The sequence below is a fragment of the Prionailurus bengalensis genome, chromosome C1, assembly GCF_016509475.1.
Source record: "Prionailurus bengalensis isolate Pbe53 chromosome C1, Fcat_Pben_1.1_paternal_pri, whole genome shotgun sequence".
Lineage (NCBI taxonomy): Eukaryota > Metazoa > Chordata > Mammalia > Carnivora > Felidae > Prionailurus > Prionailurus bengalensis.
The window spans coordinates 27,515,146-27,534,213 of record NC_057345.1 but is presented as its reverse complement, the minus strand read 5'-3'; the positions used below and the strand labels follow the sequence as shown (position 1 = coordinate 27,534,213).

The 19,068-nt window shown below is 40.5% G+C and overlaps 1 protein-coding gene across 2 annotated transcripts in view; it reads right to left on the bottom strand.

Moving 5' to 3' along the window:
• Positions 1-19,068, bottom strand: part of LOC122480271 (protein argonaute-4) — a 42,090-nt gene that overhangs the window by 9,116 nt on the left and 13,906 nt on the right. For both annotated transcript variants that reach the window (XM_043574468.1, XM_043574469.1), the window contains 12 exons: positions 17,286-17,467; positions 16,958-17,094; positions 16,658-16,792; positions 15,891-15,978; positions 12,463-12,610; positions 11,354-11,473; positions 11,107-11,235; positions 10,733-10,866; positions 9,447-9,631; positions 8,004-8,163; positions 4,284-4,599; positions 4,008-4,142 (listed from right to left, as the gene is read on the bottom strand). In XM_043574468.1, the coding sequence (XP_043430403.1) occupies positions 4,008-4,142; positions 4,284-4,599; positions 8,004-8,163; positions 9,447-9,631; positions 10,733-10,866; positions 11,107-11,235; positions 11,354-11,473; positions 12,463-12,610; positions 15,891-15,978; positions 16,658-16,792; positions 16,958-17,094; positions 17,286-17,467 (1,869 nt within the window). The remainder of the gene's footprint in view (positions 1-4,007; positions 4,143-4,283; positions 4,600-8,003; positions 8,164-9,446; positions 9,632-10,732; positions 10,867-11,106; positions 11,236-11,353; positions 11,474-12,462; positions 12,611-15,890; positions 15,979-16,657; positions 16,793-16,957; positions 17,095-17,285; positions 17,468-19,068) is intronic.

The following is a 19,068-nucleotide window of genomic DNA, read 5'->3' as shown; positions in this document are numbered from 1 at the left end:
TTCTTATATTTCATTCTGGAAAAAAACAAAACTATAAGGACAGAACGTCTGTCAGTGGTTGCTAGGGGCTGTAGGTGAGGGAAAGGGTTGACTGCAGAGGGCTTGGAAAAATGTGTGTGTGTGATATATTGTTCATGTCTTCATAGACATGGTGGTTACACAACTATATGCATTTGCCACAACTTGCAAAACAGTACACCAAAAACGTGGATTATGGGGCGCCTGGGTGTCTCAGTCGGTTAAGCGTCCGACTTCAGCTCAGGTCACGATCTCGCGGTCTGTGAGTTCGAGCCCCACGTCAGGCTCTGGGCTGATGGCTCAGAGCCTGGAGCCTGCTTCTGATTCTGTGTCTCCCTCTCTCTCTGCCCCTCCCCTGTTCATGCTCTGTCTCTGTCTCAAAAATAAATAAACGTTAAAAAATTTTTTTAAAAAACGTGGATTTTACGGTATCTACATTATACCTTAATAAAAATAGTGGGGGAAATAAAAAGAGTGGGATGGATGTGGTCATCCCAGGGATTCAAATGCATCATGTGGGAAATGGATGGTGTATGAAGGTATTGTGGAAAGATGAAACTAAAATGTTATGTTTGAGCTACCTTAGGAAAGCATTGAACACCAAAGGGAAGTATCTGGCAGGCAATGGGGGATACATGAAGGTTTCTGAATAGTAGATTGGCAAGGTATGATACGTATTTTTTTAAGTAAGCTCTACACCCAATGTGGGGCTTGAACTCACATCCCTAAGATCAAGAGTCACATGTTCTACCAACTGAGTCAGCCAGGCAACCTGAGATCTGTATTTTTTAAACATAGCTCTGATGGCAGGTTGAGGGTGCATCTGTGAAGATGGGGAGACCACTAGGAGTCTCCTGCAAAACGGAAGGTTCTGCCTAGGCCAGAGGGAACACACAAGAGGAAGAATTAAGACAAGGGATTTCAGGGCAGAACACAGAAGACCATTTGACCAAGTGGATATGGGGGGAGAGGAAAGAAGCAGAGTTTAAAGACAACTCTGAAGTTCCTAGCTTGGCTGAATCAATGTACAGTGATGCCAAGTCACAGAAGAAAAGGAAAATTGGGGGAGGAATAGGCTTTGGATGAGGATAAAACAATAAGTAGAAGGTTTAGACGTGTTTTGCTTGAAATGCCTGTGGTAGATTGTATCACTAGTGCCAAAAATTCCCATGCCCTTCCCTGGGGGAGGATTATACATCCCCACCCAATTAACTCAGGAATGGCCATGTAACTTGCTTTGGCTGTAAAATGTGGTCTGAAATGTGTAACTTCTGGGCAGAAGCTTTAAGAGCCAGCATATGGCTTGTGCGTATCTTTCTCCCCCTCTGCTGTAATGACTGGTGATGTTCAAGATAGATTCTTCTCTGTCAGCCTAGGTTCCAAAAGGAGGACATCAGGGTCACAGCCGCAGCAGAGCCACAGTGGATATGTGATATAAGCAAGAAATACATCTTTGTAAGCCACTAAGACTTTGGAGTTTTTTGTTACCACAGTCTAGCCTATCTTGCTGATACAGTGTCTACAGAGCATCTAAGTAAATGTGTCTGGTAGACAATTGGAGGTGAAGGTCAGGAACTGCATAGAAATGTTTGTGGCTGGGAATACAAATTTAGGAATCTCTAAGAAAATCAATGCATGCAGAAAACTGGGTGAGACTAAAGAGAGTTCAAATTCAGAAGAGAAGAGGAAGAAAAGTATGAAATGCCTGGAAATGTCAGTGTTTAATGGACAGAGGAAGAGGAGTCAAAAAAGCCTGATTATAGAGGAGGGCACTGAATCTGGAAAGTCATATTATTGCTGAGGCGAAGAGGTCAGCGTAAGAACCTGATAAGATATCACTAGATTCGAAATGAGCAAGTCACTGAGCAAAGAACTTCAGTAGAATCATTAAAACTGAAGTCAGGCTACAGAGAATTGATGTAATATGTAAGAAGGTACAGATGGAAAGTCAAGTCAGTTTTCCTCTAATTTGGTCATGAAATAAAAGAAAGATAAGCAGAGTAAAGGGAAGTTTAGTGAGGGGAACCTAGGAAAAGCTGAGGAACTTTAGAGGGTGAGAAGAAGGAACAGGAGTTTTGAAAAACCACGGTAATTAATAAAGTGTTCCTTTAGGAACTAAAGTCCAGGTGGAGAGCTTAGCCTCTGAGATGTGAGAGCATAGAGAAAAGAAAGCACATTTCAGTACATTTGAAAGTAGGGGAGAGTAAGTTGAGAAAATTTATGCCTTCTAGATTTTGTTTACTGGGGAAATAGAGGGTTGTTCTATTGCTGGCAAGGTAGAGTGTTGCCAGGGAAGGCATCGCAGATTGGGACAGGTTGTTGAGGAGGTTGAAGGTTTGGAATACACGCTGTGGGGAACTGGAGGAACAGAGAAACTGCAGCCTCCAGGGTTGTCTGAGATTTGATATCATCAGTCTGTAATATCATTCTTATTAAACAAATGACTTTCTTCCTCAGCAATCTCTCTACTGGCCTGAGTTGAAGCAAAGGAAATGGGTAAGTGGACTGACCCAGAGCTGGAGATTGGCAAAAGGCATGTTTAGAAAACTGGAGATGTTGGTAAGTGTCAAGGCAGCAGGGTAGACTAAGGACCAGGATTATCAATCTTTGGAAGGTTAGGAATGACATGGGATGGCAAAGAACAAAATGATGACATAGCTTGGGTTTTAGGAAAATAATTCAGGTCCTAGAGCTACATGGACAACAAGCTGACAGAGGGACAGAGAGGTGATGATGCAGTTAAGGAGGGGGTGGTGGGGCATTCTGTGACCAGAGTTTGGGCAAGAGTTTGGAGAATTTGTATTAGAAGGGATCTAAGAAGCACTACTGAGTCAGGGTTTGGACAATTCAGAAGACAACACTTGGAATATGAGCTGATTGGTGCAACTGGAGCCCAAGGAGAAAATCTTGTTTTCCAATGATTCTGAAAACGAAAAGAAACAGCTCAGCCTTGGATTAGAGACAAAAACTAAGGGCGTACTAGAAAATAATGGGAGTGACCCACAAGATTACAAGATTAAGCAACAGAAAGAACTGGTCTCTCTGGGGTGGATCAGGGAAGGCTTGGAAAAAATGAAGTAATGTCATAGAAAATAGCACAGAAGCAGAGTCACTCAATATTAAATACCTATAATTTAGCTAGTTTACACCTAAATAACATTATAAATCGAGTACACAAAATACCTCTCATCAAGTGCTGGGAACTGTACCCCAAATTAATATTCACTTATTAATTTAATCCTTATAACAACCCTGTGAGATAGGTATTCTTATTACATTTTACAGTTGAGAACATTATGGCTTAGAGAAGTTAACTTGCCCATGGTTAGAAAGTATAACATTATAAGTGTTCAAAGTGTGTATCTCAAGAATCCCATGCACTGATGTAAAATCATTTGGAAGAGAAATTCTACTTTATATCCTAGAACTATGCCTTAGGCATTGGTAACAAAAAGTAGCAATATGATAATAAAGTCCAGAGAGGGGTGCCTGGGTGGCTCAGTTGGTTAAGCATCTGACTTCGGCTCAGCTCATGATCTCACGCTTCGTGGGTTCGAGCCCCGCATCGGGCTCTGTGCTGACAGCTTGGAGCCCGGAGCCTGCTTCGGAGTCTGTGTCTCCTTCTTTCTCTGCCCCTCCCCTGCTCACACTCTGTGTGTGTCTCTCTCTCAAAAATAAATAAACATTTAAAAAATTAAAAAAAAATTCAAGTAGATAAACCAGCCCCTTGGAGGTTGCCTGTATCACTACAGCATGTCTGGTACGTTTTTGGCCTCTGCCAAACAACTCCAGAAGCCAGCACTTCTGTCATACAGGAGAAATACTCAGTCTTAAAACCTGTATCATTCAGAAGTGATCATCTAAGCTCAACTGGAGTTAATATATTAACTTATTATTACACTTCTGCTTTTAGGAAAAAAAGTACATATGCCCATTTAAAAACGTATTCACTTGTGCCAGATAATGAAGCTTATACCATGGTTTCTTACCCTTTCTGTTTTATCTGCACAGAAGAGTCGTGTGTGATGTCTTTTCTGCACCACAATATAGGTTATTCCTGGCCGATAATCTTCTTCCAAGCTAATACATGCCTTCCGAATTGCTATTAGCTCTGGCCAAGCTACCTAGGAGTTACAAACAGAATGAGGTTTAATTGAGAACTCACCTAGCATCTCTCAGATCTGATTTACCCAGAGTGGCAGATGGGAGGAAGCTCCATCAGATACCTAGAAACCCCAAAAGGCAACTATGGGTAATCAGAGTACCTGTTTCATTTGTCCCTCGGATACCCCTCCACGGTAATAGATGATCCGAGTGGGTTTGAAGCGTGTGGATTTGTAGAACTGGATCAGCAGCTCTCGAACCATGTTAGTAAGGTCCTGAATTACCTCCTGACTATAGAGGAGCTCCTGGGAGATCTCCTGGCGGGAGGTCTGCACCCGAACGGTGGCACAGTACCGGCTGGGGTGCCCATCCATACTGCCAACGACAGCAGCAATGGAAGGCTTCTTCCCATCCCCTGCTGGGGGGTGCGTGACATCGGCTCCCAGGAAGATGACAGGCTGCTGGAACACCGAGGGCCTGCTCGGATCGAAGGAAACATACAGATGAAAATGTCTGTGTTTAGCAAGCTCACCAGATACAATCACAGATATAATCTTACAAAAGGGAACGAAGACCTGTGCCCATTAGGTGAGAACTCTAAGGGCCACTGAGTGTTTGTGCCTCTCCTGCAATGAACCTGGATTGACTTAAGAAGACAACATGGTTCTTCTATAATAGCAGGAAGGGAAGAATTAACAAAGAGGACCTGAGCTGAATTTAATAAAATCTCTGTGTAAAGGGAAGACCAGAACAAGTACTCTTGGATCCTAGTATTCCCACAGCAGATATAGAAATGCAGAATGTACACGGAACTGGAATAAAATCCCCCAGTGCTCTTTAATTTTTTTTTTTGTTTATTTATTTATTTTGAGAGAGAGAGTGTGTGAGTGCAAGTGGGGGAGGGGCAGAGAGAGAGGGAGAGAGAAAGAATCCCAAGCAAGTTCTGAGCTATCAGAGCAGAGCCTGATGTAGGGCTCAAACACACAAACTGTGAGATCATGACCTGAGCGGAAACCAAGAGTTAGACGCTTAACTGACTGAGCCACCCAGGCACCCCGTTTTTTAAAAAATTTATTTATTTGTTTATTTATTTTGAGAGAGAGAGAAAGACAGACCTCAATGCTCTTTAAGATGTGAGGCTTAGAGAAGAGAATCGAGTCTATCTACTTCCCTATTTTAATCTGTAGTATTCATCACTTACACCACATATTTTACTTGATTATTTTTTTTTAGATTTTATTTTTAGGTAATCTCTACACCCATTGTGGGGCTTGAACTCATAACCCTGAGATCAAGAGTCACATGCTCTAATGACTGAGCCAGCCAGACGCCCCAGTAAATTATTTTATTTATTGTCTACACACACACACACACACACACACACACACACACACGAATATAAGTTCCACAAGGGCAAGAATTTTGTTTTGTTTTGTCTTGTTCATTGAAGCATCTCTAGTGCCTAGAACACTGCCTAGCTCAAGGTTGGGACTCAATAAATATTTGTTGAAAGAATGAATTCATTTATTTGGCACTGATTTTTCTAAGGAATCCAAGGAGAAAAATATAATGCATCCTTCTCTGGTAAATTCTTTAAGGTAGGACTTGGAATTGAGTTCTAACTATTTAAGTATAATATAGGACACATCCCAAATCTAAAAATCTCCTATAACGGGTACTAAAGAATAGATACCTCCATGAGGGCAGAGGCTGTGCGAGATTTCTCTATATGTATCATTATGCAACATGGGTCTGGCACAGAGCAGTACAACAGCATGTATCTATCACATACATATGTGTAACATAGTAACAGCTTACATACACTATGTACCAGTCACTGTGCTAAGCACTTTACCTGTATTGACTGATTTAGTCCTCAGAAAAATTCCATGAGGGTGGTACAATCATCATCTCAATTTTCCGTATTTAAAAAATGAGACAGAAGAGAATAAGGGGCTCACCCAAGCTTACATAACTTGGAAGTGGTAAAGTTGGAATCCAAACCTTAGGAAGTCAGACACCAAAGTATGCACTCTAGGCTACTATGCTGTATCATCTCAAATGCTTGGGGTGAAATTAAATGATTTCAGATTTTAGCTTAACTTCCCATATGGCCTGCAGACCTCATCTACCAACGTTGTAGGAAGGATTTTGTTACCTATAAGCTTCATTCAAGGGAAAATTAAGAATTGGAATATGAGTGTACTAACAGCAAGGAACTCAATTTCACGTTCTTGTTAAGTATAGCAATGACTAATACCACAGCCCTAAATTTATCTTTTCAAATTGCTTTCACATACAGAATTTCACATGAAAATTTTTTTTTTAAGTTTATTTATTTTCAGAGAGATAGAGACAGCACAAGTGAGGGAGAGGCACAGAGAGATGGAGAGAGAGAGAATCCCAAGCAGGCTCTGCACTGCCAGTGCAAAGCCTGATGTAGGGCTCAGATCCACAGAGCCACAAGATCATGAACTGAGCTGAAACCAAGAGTTGGACACTTAACCAACTGAGCCATCCAGGTGCCCCCACATGGAAACATTTCAGAGTTAACAAGTCAGATATTATCTCAATAGATAGGGAAACTACAAATTAATGAAAAGATTAATAAAGAAATGGGCAAAGAACTGAACAAACCCATCACAAAAGAGGATATCCAAATAGCCAACAAATATATGAAATTGTGCTCAATGGATTAATCATTAGGGGGATGCAAATTAAAACCATAATGAGATACTATTACACCCAAACAAAATGGCTAAAGTTAAAAGGACTGATACTACCAAGTGTTGGTGAGAATATGGAGCAACCAGAACTCTCAGCAGAAACGTAACCTGGTACAACCACTCTGGAAAATTATTTGACAGCATCTATCGATGCTAAATACATGTATTCTCGGGGCGCCTGGGTGGCTCAGTCGGTTAAGCGGCTGACTTCGGCTCAGGTCACGATCTCGCGGTCTGTGAGTTCGAGCCCCGTGTCGGGCTCTGTGCTGACAGCTCAGAGCCTGGAGCCTGTTTCAGATTCTATGTCTCTCTCTCTCTGACCCTCCCCCGTTCATGCTCTGTCTCTCTCTGTCTCAAAAATAAATAAACGTTATGGGGCGCCTGGGTGGCTCAGTTGGTTAAGCGTCCGACTTCAGCTCAGGTCACGATCTCGCAGTCAGTGAGTTCGAGCCCTGCGTCAGGCTCTGGGCTGTTGGCTCAGAGCCTGGAGCCTGCTTCTGATTCTGTGTCTCCCTCTCTCTCTGCCCCTCCCCCGTTCATGCTCTGTCTCTCTCTGTCTCAAAAATAAATAAACGTTAAAAAAATTTTTTTTTACATATATGTATTCTCAATAACTTAACAATTCTGCTCTTGGGTATATACTCAAGAGAAAGAGTACTTAAATTCTACCAAAAATATAGAAAAAAATGTATAATGAATGTATAAGAATATCTGTCAATGGCAGAACAGATTAAAATTCTGTGGTATATTCACATAATGAAATAATACACAACAACGAAAAAGAACAAATGACTACTTAATACAGTAACATGAATGAATTCCAGACACATAATGATGAGCAAAAGAAGACGGGCATAAAACATGACATGTAGTATGGTTCCATTTACATGAAGTTCAAAAACAGGCAAAACCAATCTATGGTGAGAGTGTTAACTTCTGGGGGTTCTCTGTTGGGAAGGGCCACAAGGAAGCCTGATGAGGTCCCGGAAATTTTCTACGTCTTCACCTGAGTAGTGGTTACATGAGTGCATTCATACATATATAAGAAAAAGTAATTGAGATGCACGTTTGAGATTTGTGTGCTTTACTGTGAATTATGTTACATTCGATCTTATATAATGCAAGAGTGGAAAAAAACAGAGTTCAGAATCTTACCTTTGATGAGGTACAAGCACATTGTTAATTCCTCCGAGCTTTGCATTTATCTTCAGGCAAAGGTTGGAAAGGGTTTGGGGTGAGGTCTTCACCACATTTTTTACCTGGACACACTGTGTGGCCATACCCAGAAGGGTATCTCCAACACGTTTCACCTCCGCTACAAGAATAAATCCATTAATTAATTTAACAATGTTTAAATATTCTCCTAATTACTAAGAATAGAGGGAAAAATCCACACATAAACATTTACAGAGTGCCTACTGTATACGGTACCCTGTGCTAGATGCGGCTGTTTCATCTGCTAACCCCCCAGGGAAATTTCCCTGTTCTTCCCTCCGGTGAGCATTAAAGCTAGGCCACCGCTTTTACCCTTGGATGCTGCCTGCCACTACTAACGCAGTCCCCCGAGGTTACTTTTTCCACAGGACTGGTCTGGCAAAGGAATCCATCTCCCAGCTCCTCCCTATCAGTATACATGCCAGCTCTTTGAATTTTCAGTATTTTTCTCCCACCCTCCCCCTCTTCCCCTCTAAACACAGAGGTAACAGAAGAGACAACTACAGAGGGAGTTGAAGACATTTTGTAAAGTTCACACAGCCGGTCTGTAGCTCCCAAATCCCTCACTCAGATGACAGTCAAAGGAACTTTTGTATCATTCTTGTGATAATAGATACAAACTAGACAGCTTCTTTTCTGCCAGTGGTAGGTTCTCCCACTCTTCCCCACTCTGATATTCTTAAGTGCTTTTTACCAAACATTCCAGTTCTTCCTGCTTTGAGGACTACGGTGAAATGGTACTGTATGCCTGACACTCATTCCCACTGTACTTCCTGGCCCCCATTCTTGCTTCCTGCAAAAAGGTTGGGAAGAGCCAGTGGCTGGTTGTGGTCAAGAAGTTGTGGATGTTGGGGCACCTGGTGGCTCAGTCAGTTAAGCATCCAACTTGGTTTTGGCTCAGGTCATGATCTCATAGTTCATGAGATAGAGCCCCACATCGGGTCCTGTGTCAATAGTGAGGAGCCTGCTTGGGATTCTTTCTCTCCCCCTCTTTCTGCCCTGGCTACACATTCTCTCTCTCTCTCTCTCTCTCTCTCTCTCTCTCTCTCTCCCTCCCTCCCTCCCTCCCTCCCTCCCTCTCTCTCAAAAACAGAAGTTGCAGATGTAAAGAGCCTTCCAGAGCCCTCTTTTCTCTTTGCCAAGGGGCCAGGAACATTCCAAATAGCGACTGCTATGCCAACCCAGGTCTCAGAGTGAAAAATAACATGATGACATGTAACAGAGGCCACAGTCTACCTCAATGGACACAGGAAAAGCAAAAAATAAACCTTGGATGATCTGAGACACTGAGAGTTTGGAGCTGTTTGTGACTGCAGCATAACCTAGCTTATCCTGACCAACTATTTGAAATCATCCCTCGTTCAATATTAAAGGGGTCCATACCATACACTGGTGTCTTCCCAGGCAAGATAACCACTATGAGCTGTAGGCCCACATATGTCATTTTCAGGTGTTTAAACATGGGCTCCACGCTGTCCGCACCCTGTGCGTACTTGCAGAAACATGGCTGGCCCTGGATGGGCATCCCTGCATCCTTAGAGATTTTACGGAGCTGGTCAGTGAAACTCCTGGTAAAATAGAACCAGTAGTACAGTGCTTTCATTTCAGAGTACATTCCTAGCATTTATTTTCCTCAAAGACACTTCTTTCAGTTTTGCACATTCTTAGCCAAAATTAAAGACAAACAAATAAACAAAAAATCCATAACCGGTTGCCAAAAATGGGCTGGCAATTGTATCACTGCAATTATAATGCACAAAGAATCTGTGTTATTAATATTAAGCTATCAGATTATCATTTTGAATTTTTAAATAATTATACCTCAACGGGGCCCCAGGGACTAGAATAGCATTTCCATTCAAAGATTTTTTTAAACATTCAGGTCAATAATTCTGAACTAAAGAAAAGCAAAGTCAAAATTTCAGATAATGTGTATTTTGGTAAGCCTGGCATGAGAATAGGGAGTAAGCTTGTGTTCAATTGAGAATATGGAAACACAAATCAGTATATTTAGGACTACATTCAAACTTGTAATAGATTTGATTCAATAACAGTATCAAAAGAAATCATCACTTTAAAAAAATAAAATTCATTGTGAAGTTTTAAATTTTAAATTTGTGAAGTTACTTTAATATATGTATAAAGCTTTCCACATTTCTTTTGTGCATTTGTCAAGATTTGTAAGATTCCTTTCTTTCATCCAGTTCCCTTTTCCTGCCTTGAGTTTCCACCCTTTTTACTAACTTCCTTTCTATAGATAGCTGCATCTGTAAGACATGAACCAATGATCTTAGTCAGTGGCCCTGCAATAAAACAAGCTCACTAGTAAATTATAATGATTAAAAATGGACTAGTTTTTATCTTAGCTGAAAAGATACAATTAATACCACAGGAAGCTTCACTAAGAACTCAGAAGAGTTTGCCAACTGTCACTGCTTTGGCCTTGTTAGTCACAAATTTCTGCTCTAAATGTAAGAAAGCTGACTCAGATTCTTAATGTCATTCCCAAGTTTGCAATTTACTATAATACAAGGTCTTTTTCCTATAGCCAGATGGTGTCACTATAGGAGTCAGGGATTTAGTGCCAGTGCACATAGCACATTCATGTAAAGATGGTATTTTCATATCTGGAAGGGATATTACTAAGCTGAAAATATGAAGATACTCACTTTAGTAAATCTTCCCTACATTGTTTCTGAGGCGCAAAACAAGCAACTGCCCAAACTTTAATTTCAATGCCAGCATAAAACTGCTTTCCTCGCATGTCCCAGACACCCTGGTTGGGTGTGGCTACCGTTTTATTCTTTAAAAAAAAACAAAACAAAAAAGAAACAAAAGAAAAGAGAAAAGACATTACAATCTAAGGCCATTTTAATGTCGATGAGGGGATAAACAAAATTCTATTTGGTATTAGCCAAAAGACAAAAAGCAATACTGAACAAAACTATGGGTAAATTCAGTGTGGTGTAGTGGAGAAACCCTGGGTTATTCTCTTTTTGACTGGTTGTTGGAAGAAGCTTGCTGAATAAAATAAAAAGCTTACCCGGCCTCCATACTGCAGCATTGGTGCTGGAAGTACCCTGCCTGTGAGCTCTGTCATTTCATTGTGGACAACAATGCCAAATTCTTTAAGGTATGGATCCGGTCCACCCACCATACTGTTACTCTTCACCTAAGGAACAGGAAAGCCTGCGTATATAAAAACCAAAGAGTAACTGTGTCCCACCAGGAGTTTTATATTCTTTTCTCATCTTAAAGCTAGCTTATCTTGAAGACCATGACTTACTGACCAGTCTACTGATTTCCTCCTGTCTGTCAGGTGCAGATCTTGCTGTCGCTTTGATCATTGTGGAAGTCTGATTGTCCGTGAGCTTCTTTATACATCGCTGTCCTGCCACAATATTGCAGACCTACCGAGAGGCAAAGAGAAATTCGTTTTGTGTAATGGGTTTCTATGTCGTGAGCCTTAGATAGAGTTAAACTCTATCTTACATCTTCCATTCCTCAAAACATGAAAATGCTGTTACCTGGTGAAGCTATTTGCCCAAAACATTTTATTTTATTTTATTTTATTTTATTTTATTTTATTTTATTTTATTTTATTTTATTTTATTTTATTTATTTTTAATATATGAAATTTATTGTCAAATTGGTTTCCATACAATACCCAGTGCTCATCCCAAAAGGTGCCCTTCTCAATACCCATCACCCACCCCCCCCTCCCTCCCACCCCCCATCAACCCTCAGTTTGTTCTCAGTTTTTAACAGTCTCTTATGCTTTGGCTCTCTCCCACTCTAACCTCTTTTTTTTTTTTTTTTCCTTCCCTTCCCCCATGGGTTTCTGTTAAGTTTCTTAGGATCCACATAAGAATGAAAACATATGGTATCTGTCTTTCTCTGTATGGCTTATTTCACTTAGCATAACACTCTCCAATTCCATCCGTGTTGCTACAAAGGGCCATATTTCATTCTTTCTCATTGCCACGTAGTACTCCATTATGTATATAAACCACAATTTTTTTATCCATTCATCAGTTGATGGACATTTAGGCTCTTTCCATAATTTGGCTATTGTTGAGAGTGCTGCTATGAACATTGGGGTACAAGTGGCCCTATGCATCAGTACTCCTGTATCCCTTGGATAAATTCCTAGCAGTGTTATTGCTGGGTCATAGGGTAGGTCTATTTTTAATTTTCTGAGGAACCTCCACACTGCTTTCCAGAGCAGCTGCACCAATTTGCATTCCCACCAACAGTGCAAGAGGGTTCCCGTGCTCCAAACATTTTAAAAACTAATACTAGATTCTGCCACTAGCCTAGAACGTGATTTCTTTTTTTTTTTTTTTAACTCATTCAAGAGATTGGCAGATATGGCAAAAGAAAATTCAGCTTAGCTTACCTCAAGTGGCAAGTATGTATGTTTTTGTTCTTGTCCCACTTGGAGGCAGGGGAGGTGGGGATATTTCAGCTGCAGACTGTATTTCTGCTTAAAATACTGGGCTACTGTACATTCCATAGCTTGACCATTTTCTAGCTGTAAAGGAAAACTATAGGAGAGAATATCTTTTCAGAAATTTCTTCGAGATTTTTTTTTTTCTTAAACAAGCAAGCAAACAAAAGCCTACAAACATTTTCTACCTTGATCAGTCACTGAAAAAACAAAGGTCAATCTTTTTTTTTTTTTTTTTTTTTTTTGAGCTTTCACACCCAGCGTGGAGCCCAAAGTGGGCTTGAATTCACGACCCTGAGATCAAGAGTCAGATGCTGGGGCGCCTGGATGACTCCGTCGGTTGAGCATCTGACTCTTGATTTTGGCTGAGGTTATGACCTCACGATGTGTGGATTTGAGCCCCTCGTTGGGCTCTGTACTGGCAGTGTGGAGCCTGCTTGGGATTCTCTCTCTCCCTCTCTCTCTGTCCCTCTCCTGCTTGTGCTGTTTCTCTCTCTCAAAAATAAATAAACTTAAAAAAATTAAAAAAAAAAAAAAAGAGAGTCAGACGCTTAACCGACTGAGCCACCCAGGCACCCCCCACACAGAAGTTTTATTTGTTTAAGAGAACTATTTGTAACATGAATGTAACATAGTTATTGAGGCCAATTTCCAGATCCCCAAACCAGGACAGATATATGTGGGTCTGGGGGAAACAAGACTAAATACATGAAAATGAGGCTTTGCCAGGATATATAATATAAACTGGGGAGTGCGATTTAAGAGGTTCCCTTTCTTTGGCTTTTCTAGGGGGCAAATTATCTCAAATACTTGGTGCAAATATTTGGTAATAACTTTAATCTGTTTTCTTAACTGCTACAGCCCTACAAAGTAACAATGCAGTGAGGATCACCTATGTGATATTTAAAACCATGTGCTTTTGGGGCGCCTGGGTGGCTCAGTCGGTTGAGCGGCTGACTTCGGCTCAGGTCATGATCTCACGGTCTGTGAGTTCGAGCCCTGTGTCAGGCTCTGTGCTGACAGCTCAGAACCTGGAGTCTGTTTCATATTCTGTGTCTCCGTCTCTCTGACCCTCACCAGTTCATGCTCTGTCTCTCTCTGTCTCAAAAATAAATAAACGTTAAAACTATGTGCTTTTAATTTGTATGCAAAGATCATATAAGCCTACAAGTATAATTATTCTTATAGGATTATGTGAAGTAATTAATGAAAAAGATACAGTTCTTTAAAAAAAGCTACACTCCTCAATAGTGACTTCATAAAGTTTGGGTAACATTTTTTTCCCCTAGAGAATGAAGTCAATGGTATAATATGAAGGATACATGAAATATTATTTTAAATTTTTTTTTCAACGTTTATTTATTTTTGGGACAGAGAGAGACAGAGCATGAACAGGGGAGGGGCAGAGAGAGAGGGAGACACAAAATCGGAAACAGGCTCCAGGCTCTGAGCCATCAGCCCAGAGCCTGACGCGGGGCTCGAACTCACGGACCGCGAGATCGTGACCCGGCTGAAGTCGGACGCTTAACCGACTGCGCCACCCAGGCGCCCCTGAAATATTATTTTATAACTCTTAAGAAATTCACATCAGATGCATATGAGTTTTTACTGAAGAATTTAATCAAATCACACTGAATTAATATACCACATTTATCCAGAGATCACTCCAAAACTTCTATTATCTAGAACAAAGCCCTCCCAGTGATTTGATGTACATTAAAGTTAAAGGTTTTTTATTTACTATTATTTTTTAATTTATTTTGAGAGATAGCACAAGCAGGGGAGGGACAGAGAAAGAGAGGACCCCAAGCAGGCTCCACGCTGTCTCACGGACCCTAATGCAGCGCTCAAGTTCACAGACCATGAAATTGTGACCCAAGCTGAAATCAAGAGCCGGATGCCCAAACAACTGAGCCACCCAGGTGCCCCAATGTACACTAAAGTTTAAGCGTTGAGAACCATGGATCTAAAATAAAGTCAAGACTAGCGGCACCTGGATGGCTTAGTCAGTTGAACGTCTCACTTCAGCTTAGGTTGTGATCTCACGGTTTGTGGGTGCGAGCTCCACATCAGGCTGTCTGCTGTCAGCGAAGCCCACTTCAGATCTTCTGTCCCCCTCTCTCTTTCTCTGCCCCTCCCCTACTCGTGTGTGCTCTCTCTCTCAGAAATAAACAAACATTAAAAAATTTGTTTTAGGGGCGCCTGGGTGGCGCAGTCGGTTAAGCGTCCGGCTTCAGCCGGGTCACGATCTTGTGGTCCGGGAGTTCGAGCCCCGCGTCAGGCTCTGGGCTGATGGCTCAGAGCCTGGAGCCTGTTTCCAATTCTGTGTCTCCCTCTCTCTCTGCCCCTCCCCCATTCATGCTCTGTCTCTCTCTGTCCCAAAAATAAATAAACGTTAAAAAAAAAAAATTAAAAAAAAAATTTGTTTAAAAAAATAAGTCAGAGTAGAATATAAACAAACAAACAAAAGTCTTCTGACTAAACAAAATAATGTCGTTTATATATTTAAGTTCATGCTCTTTACTTGGAGGAACCAATATTTATTTATGTCAGATATGAATTTAAAGATCTTGATTACAAGAATAAAACCTACAGATATAGTAAATTAAAAAAAAGCACTTTCATATATATTTTCTGATTATGCGTAGTTCCCAGTGGATTAGAAGTTGGGTGATTAGAAAAATGAGATTGGAGGGGCGCCTCCAAAGATCTCACATCGGGCTCTGTGCCGACAGCTCAGAGCCTGGAGCCTGCTTCGGATTCTGTCTGTATCCGTCTCTCTGCCCCTCCCCCGCTCATGCTCGCTCTCGCGCGCGCGCTCTCTCTCTTTCTCTCTCTCTCTCTAATATAAATAAACATTTAAAAAACGTATAAAAAAAGAATGAAAAGAAAAATAAGTCTGGAAAATGGAAATGAGTGAGCTGTTAAGAGGCATGCCATACATACTGACAGCTGGAAGAAGTAGCCACTAACTACAAAGAGAGAAAAATCCAAACAAAACACAAAGCAATTATCTTCCCATGACAGCCTTATATGATGTATAGAGGCCTTGACAAACCCTTTGGGACATGCATTGAGAATTACAACAGTATAATAAAGGATGCTTTTAATCATGACTCGGCATTGTTACATAAAAGTTGATCTGTGTTTGGCATCCTCTGTGTTTAAGAGGTGAAATGAATCAAACGCCAAGAGATATGTTTTCTAAATGTCTCCATCAAAAATACTTGAAACATTTTTTAAAGCTTTGGTGCTTAAAAGAGGATTACAGTGATTTTGAAGATTACAATATGGGATGCCAATTTCTCAAATGATTATAGCAGCTTCCTCTGTTACCAAAAAATGTAACAGTATCATTTTAGATGTGGTTAACATACGTTTGATGACTAGCTGGCCGTCTAGTCACATTACAAACTCGGTATTTTCGTTTCATCTGTCCACAGTGGGTCACCTCAACTTTCAGACCTGAAGTAAAAAAAAAAAAGTCAAGACATTAGGTGTTAGTTAAAATCAAAGTGATGAAAACAGGTTTAAATGTTGTCTTTGGAAAGGCATGGCATTGTACAGGACAAAAGTTGCAAGGATATGGGAACAATTTCATCATGTACAGGCAAAAAGTCTCAGCTAAGAAGAAAAACTTAGAACCCAGATGACTTAAGATGTGCAATCTATTTAAATTTATTAATTAATTCAATAAATATCTACTATGCATCAACTACTCTGGTACTTATTATCAGATCTAGAGATAGCCCTGACGAAGCTTGTGTTCTAGTGAGAGAAGAAAGCTAATAACAAGAAGAAAAGAAATTCCAAAGGGACAATAAATGAACTTGTGTTGTTTTATTAAAACGGAAGCTTTTAAGTGGGTAAGGCTTAGAGTGTCTGATATGTGCCAACTACTGGGCAAGAAGCTTTATACATTTAATTGCCTTTAATTCTCACATCAACCATAAAGATACATATTATTATCTTTACCTTAGAGATGAATAAATTAAGACTCATGGTGATTAAGTATCTAGCCACAGGTCCCACTGATAGAACTGGTTGGGCGGGGCTAGAAACCCAGATGTGTCTGACTCCACGACTGTGCTCTTTCCACCGTGTGGAGCTGCCTTTCTGAGACTACCACAATGCAAATACCTACCTCTGATTTCTTTGGTAAACTTGACACGCTGGGAATCTGTTAGAGGTTTGGTCTGTTCATTGATGTTCTGAATGTCTAAAACCTCACACATGAACTCAATGATAGGCTGAGCCCGGTAGAAAGCAGTTGCAGATACTAACAAACAGAGAGGAAGGATACTTAGCTTCAGGGAGAGGGAAAGCACCACAAAAAAACAAAACAAAACTAAACAAAAAACAAAAACAAAAAACAAAAAAAACAAAAAACAAAAAACAACAACCAGCCAAAAGAACAAAGAATCAAAAGAGAATTCCATCATACCATCAATATTGAGCATCATATTCCACATAGCGGGTCTCACAGACTGGTGAAAGCCAAACCAAACCTCTCTGCCCCCTCCCAGAGGGTGGTAATAACCTTCAGGAGGTGAGAAAAAAGAACGACCCACTGGAGTGTACCTGAAAAAATAGTTGGCATGTTTCACAATGAAAAGCGTGCAAGGTCTTTCATTTCTCTCTTAACTTTATAAACAAACTTGAAACCAAGTTTGAACTATGACTTATGCAGAAACCTTTCAGTGGCTCTGATGCAACCTACCAAAAAAAAAACCCCTGACATTTTGGGAAAGAACTCAAATGAAGATACTAACCTCATGGAGGGAAGGTGCCTTGTAATAACATCAAGCGCTTGTACTGAGTCATCTGGGACTTCGTTCAAGTGCCCAGCCAAAGCTTCTAAAAGCAACTGAAGGCTCACAACTGATACCCATTGGACAGACACTTTAAAGGTTTGGTCTTTACCCTCACCTGGAAGTGTCACTTCCATATCAACCTAAGGGGAAAAAAAATCACATTTACATATACCTATTTACAAAGGCTGAAAAAAAGATCCCAGGAATACTCAATATAGTATATGCATAAGGATATTTAACTTTAACACTTTCTGTAGTTGCAAAACATTGTAAACAACCTAAGTCTCCATCAATAGGGGAATAATTTAGTATTGACCATTATGCAAATAATAGTTTGAAAATAAGGGGAATGCTACAACGTGGATGAACTTTGAAAACATTACGCTAAGTGAGATAAGCCAGACACAAAGGGACAAAGATTGTATGATTCCATATATATGAGGTACCTAGAATAGTCAAGTTTGTAGAGACAGAAAGTAGAACAGTGGATAGCAGGAACTAGAGGAAGAGGAGAGGGGGAACTTACTGTTTAAGGGGTACATACTTCCAGTACAGGAGGATGAAAAAGTTGGGGAGATCAATAGTGGTCATGATTGTACAACAATGTGAATATGCTAAATGCCATTGCATTGTACACCTAAAAATGGTTAATTAGGGGCACCTGGGTGCCTCAAACAGTTGAGCATCCGACTGTTGATTTTGGCTCAGGTCATGATCCAGATTTGTGGGATAAAGCTCCACATCGGGCTCTGTGCTGAGTGTGGAGCCTGCTTAAGATTCTCTCTCTCTCTCTCTCTCTCTCTCTCTCTCTCTCTCTCTCTCTCTCTCTCAATTCTCTCCCTCTGCCCCTCTCCTCCACTCCCTTTCTCTTTATCTCAAAAAAAAAATGGTTAAGGGGTGCCTGGGTGGCTCAGTTGGTTGACAGTCTGACTTTGGCTCAGGTCATTATCTCATAGTTCATGGGTTTGAGCCCCACGTCAGGCTCTGTGATGACAGCTCAGAGCCTGGAGCCTGCTTTGGATTCTGTGTCTCCCTCTCTTTCTGCCCCTCTCCCACACATGCTCTGTCTGTCTGTCTCTCTCTCAGAAGTAAATAAACATTAAAAAAACATTTTAATGGGTAAAATAGTAATTTTTACATTATGTACTCTTTACCACAATAAAAAGAATTTGAATTAAAAAAATAATAAAACCTCTAAATGTAAAAAAAATGGAAAGATCCCCCAGACATATTGTTTTTTTTTATATTTATTTGTTTGTTTGTTTAGAGAGAGCGTGAGTCAGGGAGGAACAGAGAGAGAGGGAAAGAGAATTCCAAGCAGGCTTGACAATGTCAGTGAAGAGCTCAATCCCATGACTGTAAGATCATGACCTGAGATGAAATCAAGAGTTGGACACTTAAGTGACTGAGCCACCCAGGTGCCCCTTCCAGACATATTGTTAAGTGATAAAGTGAATCATAGAATGATATGCAAACAAACAAGATTACACATAAACATATGCATAAATAGCTAATGCACATAAAAATATCTGAAAAGATACATACCAAACTATTAGAATAGTTTCCTCTAAAAAGGAAAATGGGATGAAGGATATAGGCAGGTGAGGAGGCTGGAAATCACAGTATTTCTAGATTGTCTAAGTAAGTTTATAATGAGTAGATATTTATATACTGTTTTTCTAATTAAAATAAATTTAGAAAAAGTTATTATGGTATTACAAATATTTTCATCAGTGGGTTT